General features: G+C 38.1%; 1 protein-coding gene across 2 annotated transcripts in view; it reads left to right on the top strand.

The window, feature by feature from the left end:
* P4ha1 (prolyl 4-hydroxylase subunit alpha 1) overlaps positions 1 to 14,628 on the top strand; it is a 59,127-nt gene that overhangs the window by 21,084 nt on the left and 23,415 nt on the right. For both annotated transcript variants that reach the window (XM_075980216.1, XM_075980217.1), the window contains exons 5-8: positions 2,917 to 3,054; positions 8,199 to 8,438; positions 10,761 to 10,957; positions 13,431 to 13,607. In XM_075980216.1, the coding sequence (XP_075836331.1) occupies positions 2,917 to 3,054; positions 8,199 to 8,438; positions 10,761 to 10,957; positions 13,431 to 13,607 (752 nt within the window). The remainder of the gene's footprint in view (positions 1 to 2,916; positions 3,055 to 8,198; positions 8,439 to 10,760; positions 10,958 to 13,430; positions 13,608 to 14,628) is intronic.

Genomic DNA, 14,628 nt, shown 5'->3' with positions numbered 1-14,628 from the left:
ATTTTTGCCTTTTGATCTATAGAAGTGATTAGATTATTTGGAATAGAACTTCATTTCTAAGGGTAAAAACATTGGGAATTGAGTTACAAAGAAGAGTTTTAGCTGTGTTCTACCTAGTATATTGTGTTTAGGGTTATTTTACTTATCGTAGGCAATAAATAAAAAAAAGAACCTAGAGACCTTAATACTCAAATCTTTCTACACAAAATATTAAAATTGTAGTTGGAGTGTTGATATTCTGATTAAAAAAAAAACAAAACCAGGCCTGAATTTAATGAGGTAAAGGGATTTTTGTAGTGTACAGTAGAAGTTCAACTGTTTGGATACATTACTGATACAAAAAAGAGAAAGAAAACAGATGTAGGCCGAACCATCTGTGTAGATAATATGCTCTCTAGAATGCTACCAGTGTTAGCAAGCAGTAAAGGACACCTTACAGTCTCTTTATCCATGGTAGTTACAGTTAGCCACAGCTCCAGTGTGGAAAACTTCCAAACTGAACAGGAAATTTTAAGTTTTGTGCCTTTCTGACTGAGATGAATTCCTCTGCTGCCCTGCTGGACTGTGAGGCCCCTTCCTTGCAGCATATCCCTGCCCTTAGTCCTTAGCAGCCCTCTGTTCTCAGAGCATTGTTGTGATCTCACATTTCATAGTGTTAAGTAACGCGTGGAGCACACATGATCCACAAGTGCAAGCATAATGATGCTGCAATTTGGATGTGTCAGAGAGAAGCAATAGAATGTTCTGTAAGTGAAAGCTCTTGACTTAGAAATGAAGGCAAAAACATAAAAGTTGCTAAGAACCTTGGTAAGAATAAGCTTAATGTTCATTAAATTGTGAAGAAAGGAAATTCTTTATAGTTCTGCTGTTGCACTTCAGATTACAAAAGCTATATATACATGATCTCAGTTAGCTAGAAAAGATACTGGTTGAACTTGCATATGTATGTGAAAGGAAAAACAGTCTTGTTTTTCAAAGTTTTGGCACTATCCATGCTTTCTTTTAACGACTAAAAGTTTTGCAGTGGGTCTCCTGTGGGTAAGGAAGGAACACTACTACTACTACCTATAGGACCATGAAAAGTAATGGCAGATGGTTGTGCCTACTTCTTTATCTTGAGCTGGCTTTCCCATTATACTCCTCCTGAGACCATTTATTGCATTGAATCTGAGGATTGCTTTGGGTAAGATTGCCATTTTTACTATGTTGATTCTACCTACCCAAGAGCGTGGGAGACCTTTCCACTTTCTGGTGTCTTCTTCAATTTCTTTCCTCAAAGATTTAAAGTTCTTGTCATACAAGTCTTCTACTTGTTTGGTTAGAGTTACTTCGAGATATTTTATGCTATTTGTGGCTATTGTGAAGGGTGTTGATTCTCTGATTTCTTCTCCAGCCCATTTATCATCTGTGTACAGGAGGGCTGATTTTTTTGAGTTAATTTTGTATCCTGCTACCTTGCTGAAAGTGTTTATGAGTTGTAGAATTTCCTTGGTAGAATTTTTGGGATCACTTATGTAAACTATCATATCATATCATCAACAAACAGTGAGAGTTTGACTTCTTTTCCGATTTGTATCCCCTTTATCTCCTTTTGGTATCTTATTGCTCTAGCTAGGACCTCAAGAACTATATTGAATAGATACAGAGAGAGTGGACAACCTTGTCTTGTTACTGATTTCAGTGGAATCGCTGGGAGTTTCCATTTAGTTTGATGTTGGTTGTTGGCTTGCTTTATATTGCCTTTATTATGTTTAGGTATGTTCCTTGAATCCCTGCTCTCTCCAAGACCTTTATCATGAAGGAATGTTGTATTTTGTTGAAAGCTTTCTCAGCATCTAATGAGATGATCATGTGGGTTTTATTTTTCAGTTTGTTTATATGGTGGATTATGTTGAACCATCCCTGCATCTGTGGGATGAAGCCGACTTGATCATGGTGGATGATGGTTCTGATATGTTCTTGGATTCGATTTGCCAGTATTTTATTTAGTATTTTTGTACCAGTGTTCATGAGTGAGATTGGTCTGTACATTCCCATTAATTAAAAAAAAATACCTGATGTTTAGTGATCAGAATACATATAGTTGACAAACTATTTACAGTGGTGACATTAGTGTTATTAAAATTTTGAATAACATTTTGATCTTGTTTTTTGTTTTTAAGGAGTGTTTATAATCCATTCTCCTTAGGAGCTCTAGTTATCAAGTAATTCATTTTGTTATTTTGATTTTAAGATATTTTATATGAATCCTGTAGTGCTTGTGTCTGTCAGGGAAAGGGTCCTGAGAATGGAACTCAGGGCATTGCACCTTTTATACAGGTTCTCTACAATTGACCCTACATCACCAGTTTTGTATTTTCTGTCTCTTCTGTGTATTTTTTAGACAGGGTCTCACTATGTAGTTCTAGCTGGTCTGCAACTCGCAGACTCTGCCTGCCTCTGCCTCCACATGCTGGATTAAGGGCGTGGGCCAGCATGCCTGACTTCTTTGGGCATTTTGAGACAGGCTGGCACTCAACACATGCCGTCCTCTTACCTTTGTTGGAGTTCTTGGTTTAGAGGCATGTGCTATCATTCCTGGCCTCTGGGCTGTTTGTTTTTTCCTTGTTAAGTTGTGTAACAGTTATTATTAGAGCTTTACTAATAGGAATGTAATTATGAAGTGACCTCAGGTTGCTTACTTTTTAATGGGAGTAGGGAATTGAAGTTAATGAATGGTCTGTTCCATCTCAGTCAGTGTGAGGTTTTTTGTTGTTGGTTTTTTTTTTTTTGTGAACATGTGGAAATTTCATGGTAAGGTAGAAAAATGGTTAAGTTTTTTGAAATATAATACTCTATTAAAAGTCAGTTTGTTTCTATTAAAAGTCAATGAATTTTTATAGCCCAGCCTTCCCCCACCATTTTTTTTATTTCAAGGCTTTATCTCTAACCTGACCATTCAGAGGCAGTACTTCCCTAATGATGAAGATCAGGTTGGGGCAGCTAAAGCTCTGTTTCGTCTGCAAGACACCTACAATCTGGACACAGACACCATCTCAAAGGGTAATCTTCCAGGTAAGAGAATTCTTCCCATCCATCAATGTTTGTCACCTAGCTACTCTCTTCAGCCCATAGGAAAATATGAGTAATTTTATGTATTAACATTTGTTTGTGACAGGGTCTCCTGCAGATCAGGCTGGTCTCCTGTTTCAACCTCCTGAGTGCTGGGATTACAAGCATATACTGCTATACCTGGCTATCTAGCTCACAAAGTTATTTGCTGTTGGTATTTGCAAGGCTGTGAGAGTATGTGGGGGCATGCACGTGCCATGGCACATGTGTAGAGGTCAGAGAACAGTCTGGGAGTTGGTTCTCTCCTTCTTCCGTGGGATCTGGTGATCCACCTGATGGGACCATCTCAGTAGCCCTACTTGCTGCTATCCTTTGAGAACAAAAGAAAAGCTCCCTTCTCTGATAGTTAATGGTAGGAGATCATGCTTTTAGCTTGATACAGTCAAAGCAACAGCCTAAGGAAGGAATTTCAGTATATAACAAAAGTCATTTTTCTAGTTTTCCTTTTAGAACATCTGATATTAATTAAATGCTTTGTAGATAAAATCGTAAGATGATTAATCATTTTATGTTCATTAACTGAAAGCTAAGATGTTCTGAATATGGGCAGATATTAAAATGTTCTGTACTATAAAGCAACCTACTATAGTATGTAACTATATTGGTCAAAAACTTTTGTGCAAAAATTTTGAGTTATATCTTACTTTATGATAATTTGCTTCTGTCACTTTTTCTGTGAGTTTGTGGCTCAGTATGTTCTTTCACTATCACCGGAGAAGTGAAATGTGTCTGTAGTCAGACTGAAACTGGTTTTCTCAGTAACCAAAGAGATGGTTGTTGATGAAAATGCCCTTCCTTCCTTCCTTCCTTCCTTCCTTCCTTCCTTCCTTCCTTCCTTCCTTCCTTCCTTCCTTCCTTCCTTCCTTCCTTCCATTTTGAGACAGAGTTTCTCTTTATGTAGCTCTAGCTGTCCTGACACTCTGGCCTTTAACTCACAGAGATCTACCTACCTCTGCCTCCCAGTTTTGGGATTAAAGGTGTGCACCACTACTACCTGGCTAAAGATGCTTTTTTTGTACATCTTTTTTTCATTTGGTATACATTGTGGGATGGTAAAATTTAATATTTTATATTAAGTAAGATTTTTTAATAAACAAATACTTATTGGAGTGATCAGGTTTGTATTCTATTTTCTATTTCTATTAACTGCATTACAACATTTGATAGGATTATAACATTTAAAATTTGGCTTCTGGTTTACAATCCCACATTCAATAGGCATTAATTATGTCATATGTGCAGTTACTAAGTATTAATAATCGGGCATCTGTACTGGCCTGCCCTTGGGGTCCTGATAGGATACATCCTCAGTTGCAGCCACTAAGAGCACCTCCTGTACGCATTCACTGCATTCCCTTTTAAAAGGCGGGTTTTGCCCACCTCCCATCTCTCTCTGTCTCTCTCCATCCTCCCCTCTCTCTGCCTCTCTGCTTCTCTGCCTGTCTTTTTCTCTCTTCTGCCACTCTTGTCCCCAGAGGCCCATTTCCCACCTCCCCTCCCTGCTTTTTCCATTCCCTTCCTCCAATAAAAAACTCCTTCATGTGAATTCTGTTGTATTGCACCTTTCTCTTGCATTCTTGCATGCTGCTTTTTAAATTACAACACTAAGATCAGTACAAAAATTATATAATGCACAAGACAATACCTTTGTCATTTAAGGCACTTCTGTTCTTAAGATAATGAATGCCAGGAAGGGAGAGCTTCCGGATATAGTAGGAGCACACAGAAGGGATCTTAATTCTGGGCTTCATATATGTGAAAATGACTTCATGGAAGACCTATTCAAATAATTGAGATCTAATGAAGAAAGTGTTAGCCAGGAGAATGGTGAGGAGGTGGACAGGAGTAGGCAAGGAAAAAGTGTTCTAGACAGAAGGAACATATCTGAAGACCAGAAGGGAGAAAACCTATCTTACTCAGATAAGTAACAAACACTTTTTTTTTTTTGCTTGTTTGATTGATTTGATTTTGGCTTTTTGAGAGGGTTTCTCTGTGTAGACCCTACTGTCCTGGAATTTGCTCTGTAGACTCAACCCAGAGATCCCTCTGCGTCTGCCTCTGCCTCTGCGTCTGCCTCTGCCTCTGTCTCCCGAGTGCTGGGATTAATGTATCACATGGGCTAACAAGAACTTTGTGTGGTTTAGCACAGTTCCAGTGGAACATGCATGAGTTAGGCATGGGGTGTGGTTGGTGAGAGCAGTGAGACATGAGGCTAACGAGGTGAGCAAACACGGTGCCTTAGAGGGCTTGTGTCATTTCCCCCATTTTCTCGCCCATTTGCTCTTGTTTCCTTCATGCCAGCCGTGGAATAATCTCAGCTGAAGATGCTGTGTTGTCTTTTTTTCTTTCTTTCTTTTTCAAAAACCCAATCCCCAGACAGTCTTCTGTTATAATTGTGAATAGATAATAACTAAAACATTCATAATCACTTTACCAAAGCAGAATAGCTAAAGATCTTCTGCCCTTTATCATTATGCTTATTCATACAACACTGCCAGAATGTTGTCATTTACAGACTGTTACTGTGATGTCTCATGTGTTAATGTACATACTCCCCCCATGTGCTTTGCATGGCCCCAAAACACTTAGGCTTGCTGAATTGTTTTTTTTTGTTTTTTTTTAAATATTTATTTATTTATTATGTATACAATATTCTGCGTGTGTGTATGCCTGCAGGCCAGAAGAGGGCACCAGACCTCATTACAGATGGTTGTGAGCCAATATGTGGTTGCCGGGAATTGAACTCAGGACCTTTGGAAGAGCAGGCAATGCTCTTAACCACTGAGCCATCTCTCCAGCCCAGGCTTGCTGAATTGTGAACTCATTTTAGACATATACCAGCAGCACAGTAATGAGGGTCAACATTAAGCTATTAGGATTTTAATATCTGCTGTGGTTAAATGTGTCTCCTGCCAGTTTCAGCATTGAAACTTTATTACCATGAATCTGAGGCCAGCCTGCGTATATAACAAGTACAGACCATACAGGGATGTATAGCTGGGTTTTCTTTTATCAGCTTGTTGGTTAGTATTAATTGTCAATTTGACCAAAGTACAGTGCCCTGGGAAGAGATAGGCCTGTGGGCTTGCCTGTGGAGGATTGCTTAATTTATTAAATTGAAATAGGGAGAGCTGCCTATTGTAGGTGGGTTCATTCCTTCACTAGGATAATGTATAAATTTAACAGAATTTTTTGTTATTTTATTGAAAATAAGTTTTTTCATATAGTATATTCTGATTAGTTTCCTATCTCCCAGCTCCTCCAGGATCCTTCTTTCTTTTCCCGCCCACCCAAATTCACACCCTTTCTTTCTCTCTCCTATTAGAATACAACAGGCATCTAAAAAGATAAGAACCAAAATAGGACAAAAAAAATGGGGGGGCACAAAAAAAAAACCACAAGAAGCACATACAAACTCTGAGACACACATTTGCACACATATAGAAACCAGAAAAACACAATTGGAAACCATAACATCTAAGCAAAAGATCTGTAAGCCCCAGCAAAGCATATGAGGGGAAAACCTTCAAAATACTCTTGGATTCATTTGTATTCACCATCTGCTGCTGGGCATGGGGCCCACCCTTAAGTGTGGTTTGTGTACCCAGTGAGACTCCATTGGGAAGCATTCCCTGTATTCTCTGCCTTAACTCCATTTCCCTCCCTTTCCCTGTTCGATACTCTATTCCTGTTGTCTTTGCCCCACCCCCACACCCCTGTACATCTATGACTATCCTTCCCACTAGTCCCTTATTCTGTACCTAACATCTGCAGTGAAACTGATGTAACAGCTAATATCTGCATATAATCTGATACATACCACATTTGTCTTTTCGGGTCTGGGTTTGTTTTTTGTTTTTGTTTTTTTTTTCTATTTCTAGCTTCATCCATTTGGCTGTGTGGGTTTTGTTTTGTTTTTTAAAGCTGAGTAGTGTACTACATTTGCTTTATCCATTCATCTGCTGATGGCCATCTGTTTCTAATTTTTAGCTATTATGAATAGAACAGCAGTGAACATGGTTGGGCAAGTGTCTCTTAATGTAGAGTCCTTTGGGTATATGCCCAAGAGTGAAACTAACACTCAAAAGGAGTAGACGATAAGAAATAATTAAACTCAGGGCTGAGTCAGTCAAATAGAAACAACAGCATCAATACAGAGAATCAATGAAATACAGTTAGGTCTTTGAGAAGATCAATAAGATTGGTAAACTCTTAATTAATTAAAAGAGAGAGAGAAGATCCAAATCACTAAAATTAGAAACAAAAAGACTTTTTTAAAAAGATAAACTAGTCAGTGGTTTGTTTTTCTTTTGGTGCATCTTTCCGTTCATCTCTTTTTCAGACTGTTCCTTAGGCATTAGATATCAGTTTTGTTGTTGCTTCTGAGACAGATGATTCCTGCTGTGTTATATAATAGCAGGTTTTATCTTGATTGATGTTTCATTTTGGTAACTTCATCTGCTTCATATATACTTGATAAATGGATATTAATAACATATGTGCTTATGACTTCATCTAAATCTTGGGGGTTTTTTTTCTCACTTTTTTACATCAGTTTTGTGTGGATGCCATATGGGTGCCATGGCATGCATGTGGAAGTCAGAGGAACTTGTGAGTCAGTTCTCCTTCTGCTGAGTTTCAGGGAGGAAGTTAGGTCTTCAGCTTGGAGCTAGTGCCTTTACTTGCTGAGCCATCCCCTCGGCCTTAGGCACTTGAGGCACATCCCTTGTACCAGCTGTGTAATCCTGTCACACCGTATTATTCTGTTTGTTTATAAAATTAGGCTAATTTTTGTTTTGAATTTATTGTATATTTGTTTGTTTTGAGACAGGGTCTCCCTGTATAACTCTTGACAGTCCTGGACTTACTATATAGACTAGGCTGGCCTTGAATTCAGAGAATTCACTGCTTGACTTTACCTCCTGAGTGCTGGGATTAAAGATGGTGTTACCCACACTGAACTGGTTATTGCTTTTCTTACTATTGGATTATTAAGAAGTTCAAATCAAAGTGAAGTGGCCTTGGAAAGTTTATGTAAGTATAGTACAATATGAAGATTGCCAATGCTCTGTGTTTTCTATTCGTAGGAGTGATACACAAGTCTTTCCTAACGGCCGAGGACTGCTTTGAGTTGGGCAAAGTGGCCTATACAGAAGCAGATTATTACCACACGGAACTGTGGATGGAGCAAGCACTAATGCAGCTGGAGGAAGGCGAGGTTTCCACCATAGACAAAGTCTCTGTTCTAGACTATTTGAGCTATGCAGTGTACCAGCAGGGAGACCTGGATAAGGCACTTTTGCTCACAAAGAAGCTTCTTGAACTAGGTATGTTATTTGGCTTAATTTACGATATTTGCACACTTACCCGCTTATTACTTGTCTCCAACCACACAGCCATGTGTCTTTCACCAGAAGTCTAGCACTTGCCCCGCCAGACCTCCTTTGTCTTCTCACCACTTACCCTCAAAGTAGGCAGTAACTGAGTTTTCACCTAATGGTATCACAGCAGTCGCTGTGTTCCTCTGCCATTCTCTTCCTCCGGGAAACTGGAACAACCAGACGATAGTGGTGCACTCCTTGAATCTCCAGCACATGGGAGATAGAGGCAGGTGAATCTCTACGAATTTAAGGCTAGCCTGATCTACATCTTGAGTTCCAGGACAGCCAGGACTACACAGTGAGACCTTCTCTCCAAAAAACAAAATAATGAATAAATAAAGAAATAGGTCAAATCTAGATGAAGAACTCAGTTGAAAATTTACTTACCATGTAGCCATAGTAATTGCTAACCACTTTCCTTTGAAGAACATTATTCTTTTTTGCATTTCATATTCAAAATGCTAGGAAAATGATTTGCAAATTTTTTAAAGTGATGTATTTTATGTGTATGAGTATTTACCTGCATGTGTGTAGGTATATCACTAGGCCAGAAGATGGTATCGCATCCCCTTGAAAGTATGTGGGTGTTGAAAACTGAACCCTGGCCCTTTTCAAGAGCAGCAGTACTCTTAACTCCTGACCCATTTCTCCAGCTTCCCAGAATTCCTTGATTTCTACCCAAGATCTGCTATGTTGAAATCTTTGGAAATGGAATCTCAGAATATATAAAATAATAAATTATGAGGAAAGTATATTTAATAAATTTTTTTTTTGAATTTTCGAGATAGAGTTTCTCTGTAACAGCCCTGGCTGTCCTAGAACTCTTTTTGTAGACCAGGCTGCCCTTAAATTCACTGAGATCCATCAGCCTCTGCCTCCCAAGTACTTTGATTAAAGATGTGTACCTGAGTAAGATGATAGATGTTGGGGGCCAGAGAGATGGCTCAGAGGTTAAGATCACTGGCTGCTCTTCCAGTTCAATTCCCAGCAACCACATGGTGGCTCACAACCATCCCTAATGAAATCTGGTACTCTCTTCTGGCCTGCAGGCATACATGCAGGCAGAATGCTATATACATAATAATAAATAAATCTTAAAGATGATAGATGTTAGAAAAGCGAGACTATTCCAAAAGTTTGATCTTCTGAAAGTGAGCTTTATGATAATTGGTTTGTTTCTTAGTTAGATGAATAAATCAAGATATTGGTTCAATAACATTTGTTTTTCTTTTTTTTTTTTTAAATTAAATTATACTTCATATTCTGTGTAGAAAATTTATTAATATAGAAAAAGAGTCAACTTTTTTCCATCATAGTATATAGCCCCTCACTGTACACATTTATTTTTCTCTATTATTATATGTCATAACATACATTGTGATCTGTTTCAAAAGAACTACAAATAATTTACAGACCAAATACTTTGATTAATGCTACAAGTGATGCCTCTGCTTCCTGTTCTTTTTATTTTTATCTCTGTGGTTGCTTGGATTGGTTTTTACTTACTAGAATGTAGCTAAAAATTATCACTAGTAATTTCTGGGGCAGTTAGTGAATTTGGCATGTTCGAAAATTACATCTCTTTAGTTTCCTTTTTCCTTCACACTTAGAAATTTAGAGCTGACGTCTACTCAGCCCTCAGATGTAAACTGATCTGTCTGTGGTGAATATTAGTTATGAAGTGGGTCTGCTTTGTCTTTACCACAGTGATTGCTTTGTAGCCACAAAATGATCCTTCCCATTACCTAAAATACATGAATGAGTAAGAACTTTGTTGTTGTTTTGTTTTCTTTTTGGTTTTTTTGAGACAAGATTTCTCCTTGTAGCCCTAGCTGTTCTGGAACTCACTCTGTAGACCAGGCTGGCCTAGAACTCGAGATCCTCCTTCCTCTGCCTCCTAAGTGCTAGAATTAAAAGCATGCACCACTATGCCCAGCTGAGTAAGGATCTAAAGTGTTGACACCAGATTGAACATTGTTCTGGGGCTGGTCAGTAAAGTTCTCAAAGTAGAAGCAGTAATTGCTGCCTAAAAGTTCAAAACTGCTTCTGTCGCCAGAGCTGTTTCTGTCCAGGGCAGCTCTATGTCCTGATTGACTAGGGCAGTGCTAGTTATGCTTATTTTGGTACTAATAACTTTCATTAGTGCCTCCTTTCTCAAAAGCATTTTAATTAGGAAGATAAACTTTAGATTCCTGTGTTTATATTAGTTTTTTGATGATTGAACAACTGAAAACTTGACCATGTACACTCTTTATTTCTCTCTAATAGATCCTGAACATCAGAGAGCTAATGGTAACTTAAGATATTTTGAGTACATAATGACTAAAGAAAAAGATACCAATAAATCTGCTTCAGGTGACCAGTCTGATCAGAAAAGTACACCAAAGAAAAAAGGGATTGCTGTGGATTACCTGCCAGAGAGACAGAAGTACGAAATGCTGTGCCGTGGGGAGGGTATCAAAATGGTAAAGTGGAAAAAGTTAATTGTGTGTGTGTGTGAATATGCATGTGTTTGTGCATAGTGCTAGAGAGTAAAATCAGAACAACTGCACAAAGCAGTGTGCCATACTGCCTTACTATGGATGAAAATGCATTAATGTGCATGTGGTACGCATTGTTTTGTTTCCCAAAATGATGCAGACATACATTGTTAGTGAGTTTTTAGAGTAAGTATTTCTAAGTATAAACTCTTGAAAATATGTTTAAGTTCTTTGTCTACTAAGAAATTAAAGTTAGGGTTTCTATTTAGACATTGCAGAATGTTGACAGTCTAACCACTAACCACAGATGTGTATATTGCATCATCATGAACAGAATCACAGATTCCTATCAATAAGCTTTTGCTTTTATTGGGAGCTAATGAGCAATTCAAGAATAGAAAGACTTCATTAGATTCCTGCAACCATTTTGTACATTGCTTTTCTAATAATAATGTGTGTGTCAGACACCTTTGTATCGCTGATAAAATGCCGGAGATTGACAGCTTTAAAAGGAGGAAAGATCCATTTGGGTTCAGGGGTTCAGAGACTTCATTCTATAACCATAACACTCACTGCATCCTTTGGGCTCATAGCAAGGCAGGGCATCTTGGGGAGAGAATGTGTGGTGGAGCACAGCTGCTTACCCCACAGCAGCTCAGAAGCAGAGAGCAGCAAGGACGGATTTCCAGCATCACCTAGGCACACCCCAGTGACTTTCCTAAAGATACCACCTGCCAACCACACCACAGGCTAGTGACCAAGCTAAGAATTTAGAAACAGTCTAGATCAAGCTCTAAGAGTACTTATCTTTTAAAGATGAGAACTCAGACTCACTAGAGTTATTATCATATCTTTATAGATTTCTAGAAGTTGCATAATAATATCAAATGATCAAATATCTAGTTAGTTTGTGAATTTCCATGAGTCTGAACTTGTTTTGAAAACAGGATCTCCTACCTCACAGACTATTGGCTTGTAACTCCTTATCTTATTTATTAGGGAATTTTGACCTTCTGGTTCTTCTGCATCTATGCCCACACCCAGTTAATACATTGCTAGGGAGTCAACCCAAGGCTTTGTGCATGCTAGGCAAGCACTCTGTCAACCGAACTACATGCCCAGTCCTTTTCCTTAGTAACTTTTAAGCCAGCGAAGTGGAATTCTGGCTCTATATAGTATGCCACAGGAATGTCAGCTCTGCCCATAGTTAGAGAAGCATCCCCTTTTCGAGTTGTTGCATTCATCATTATAAAAGATTTATTTGATAGAAAGCCTTAAATTTGACTCTTGAAGTACATGAAGAAAAACATTATTTGTTATCTAACAGTTAAATGTCATATATGACATATATGTTTAAGATAAGAGCCAGAAGCTTACCATGATGACACATGGATGTAAAACCATCATTCAGACACCCTAGAGGCTGAGACAAATGGTTTTTGAGTTTGAAATCAGCTTGGACTGTAAGGGACCTTGCCTTTAAAACAAAGCAATAGCTTATTTCATTGCTACATGTGCACAAATGGTTAAAGGAAACATTTATTTGCTTCGTTGTCTGTCCTGTTACCATTCTCAATAATATAAAATGCCTGGTTTCTTTAAGAACTTACTTTCTCTTTTTCATAGCTACTCATTTTCACTTTTGCTGTTAAAATATACTGTTATGCGGCTGAAAAGATAGTTCAATGGTTATGAGTGCTTGCTGCTCTTCCAGGGACTTGAGTATAGCTCCCAGTACCCATATCAGGTGACTCACACCCACCTGTCATTCCAGGAGAGTTCACCAACATCTTCTTCTGACTTTAATGGGCACTGCCCTCACATGTGCATACACACATATATGCATGCTAAAAGTGTACACACACACAGTATTACCATAACTGCTGTTTTTACTACAAGCTTTTAACTGTGCAATAATTAGAAAATGTTTGTTTAGTTTAGTCTTTTCATGTTTGTTTTTTTTCCCCTTCTTGAAACTGCATTTTTTTCCTGGCTGCCTCCTGGTTATTTTGGAGAAATGCTGGGTATACTTTTTTTCCCTTTTAAATAAGTATTTAAATGTTATTTGATGTTTATAATACCTATCATTTATTTGATAAGAGAATGGTAGAAACAAGAAACATTACCTTATTTTCTTATTTGAGGCCTTCCTCTTCCCCAGAAAATAATCGTTTCTATTTTTCAATGCTAGTGATTGAACCCAGTGCCTTTCTTATGTCAGGTAACCACTCTACCACCAAGCTGCACCCCCAAATCCTAAGAATCATTAATAACATTTTAAAGATCATAAATGTTTGCTTTGATGCAAAACATCTACAGGATATTGCTGCTTTGCGTGCTTTTCAAGAGACCATCTCTGTGTGTGTGTGTGTGTGCAATCATAGTTCTTGTTTTTAGCCCATAGAGGAATCGACAGTGGGTAATATTTTAATATACTTATTATTTTCTTTATATTTAGACACCTCGGAGACAAAAAAAGCTGTTCTGCCGCTACCACGATGGAAACCGAAATCCTAAATTTATTCTGGCTCCAGCCAAACAGGAGGATGAGTGGGACAAGCCGCGTATTATTCGTTTCCATGATATTATTTCTGATGCAGAAATTGAGGTTGTCAAAGACTTAGCAAAACCAAGGGTAACTTTTTTTCTTCTCAGTTTACTGAATGAATGTTTGTGTTAATCTTTTCTTTGCAAGGTGACAGGAAGGATAACTAAGGTGGCCATAACTTCAGGTGGTTTTAAGTGTTATTGCCCCAACATAATGTTAAGTTATGGTTTATGCTAGCTGTCTCGGTTTGTTATCTACATAAGTAATACGCCCTAATCCTGGGCTTTAAACAGTAATGGAAACCATAGATTTGTGTTCTTTTATGAAAAACTAGTTTTTTGCTGTATTACTGGAAGACCTCCATATTTTGTAGCCTTCAGTACCACTCAAAGCTAAACCTTTTCATACATAGTCTGTTTTTATAGGTATCTTGCTAATTTTAAAATAGTATTATGGTTTCCTAATTTTAGTTTATATATATTCTTTTAATTTTCTTTAATGAATATGGGTGTTTTGTTTGCATGTGTGTCCATGTACTATGTGCACGCAGTGCCTATGGAGGCTAGAGGGTATCAGATCCTCTGGGACATGAGTTACAGATTGTTGTGTTCTGCCGTGTGGGTGCAGGGAATCGAACCTCAGTCCTCTGGAAGAGCAACAAAGTGCTCTGAGGAACTGCTGAACCGTCTCCCCAGCCCTTATTCTATCTTATCAAGAAAAATAGTTGAATGTGAGTTATGCCTAATTCTACACATGTAGTGTTTGGCATAGAAACTTGTCTTTTGTGTGAGACTTGTGGAGATCATCCCTCTTTCCTTTGTTTCCCCATCATTTTGTTCTTTAAAACAGCACATCTATTAATAATACAATGCAAGCTTTTGTAGAGATTATTAAATAAATTCTGATTATTATTTTTTTCTGTTGGAATACGTAGGGGTTGATGCATTTCTATAAAGGTCAAGGTAGTCAGTGTTTTTTCGAGCTTTGTCAGCTGTGTGGTCTCTGTCCCAGCTACTCAACTTCATCATCTGGTGTAAAAGCAGCCAAAGGGCATGTGAATAAATACTGTGGTTACAGCAGCATCTGCTTTTTACTTCTAAAGCTGGTG

This window comes from Microtus pennsylvanicus, chromosome 7, assembly GCF_037038515.1.
Source record: "Microtus pennsylvanicus isolate mMicPen1 chromosome 7, mMicPen1.hap1, whole genome shotgun sequence".
Taxonomy (NCBI): Eukaryota; Metazoa; Chordata; class Mammalia; order Rodentia; family Cricetidae; genus Microtus; species Microtus pennsylvanicus.
Note: the sequence above shows the minus strand (reverse complement) of the source record. Positions and strands in the feature narration are given on the sequence as shown.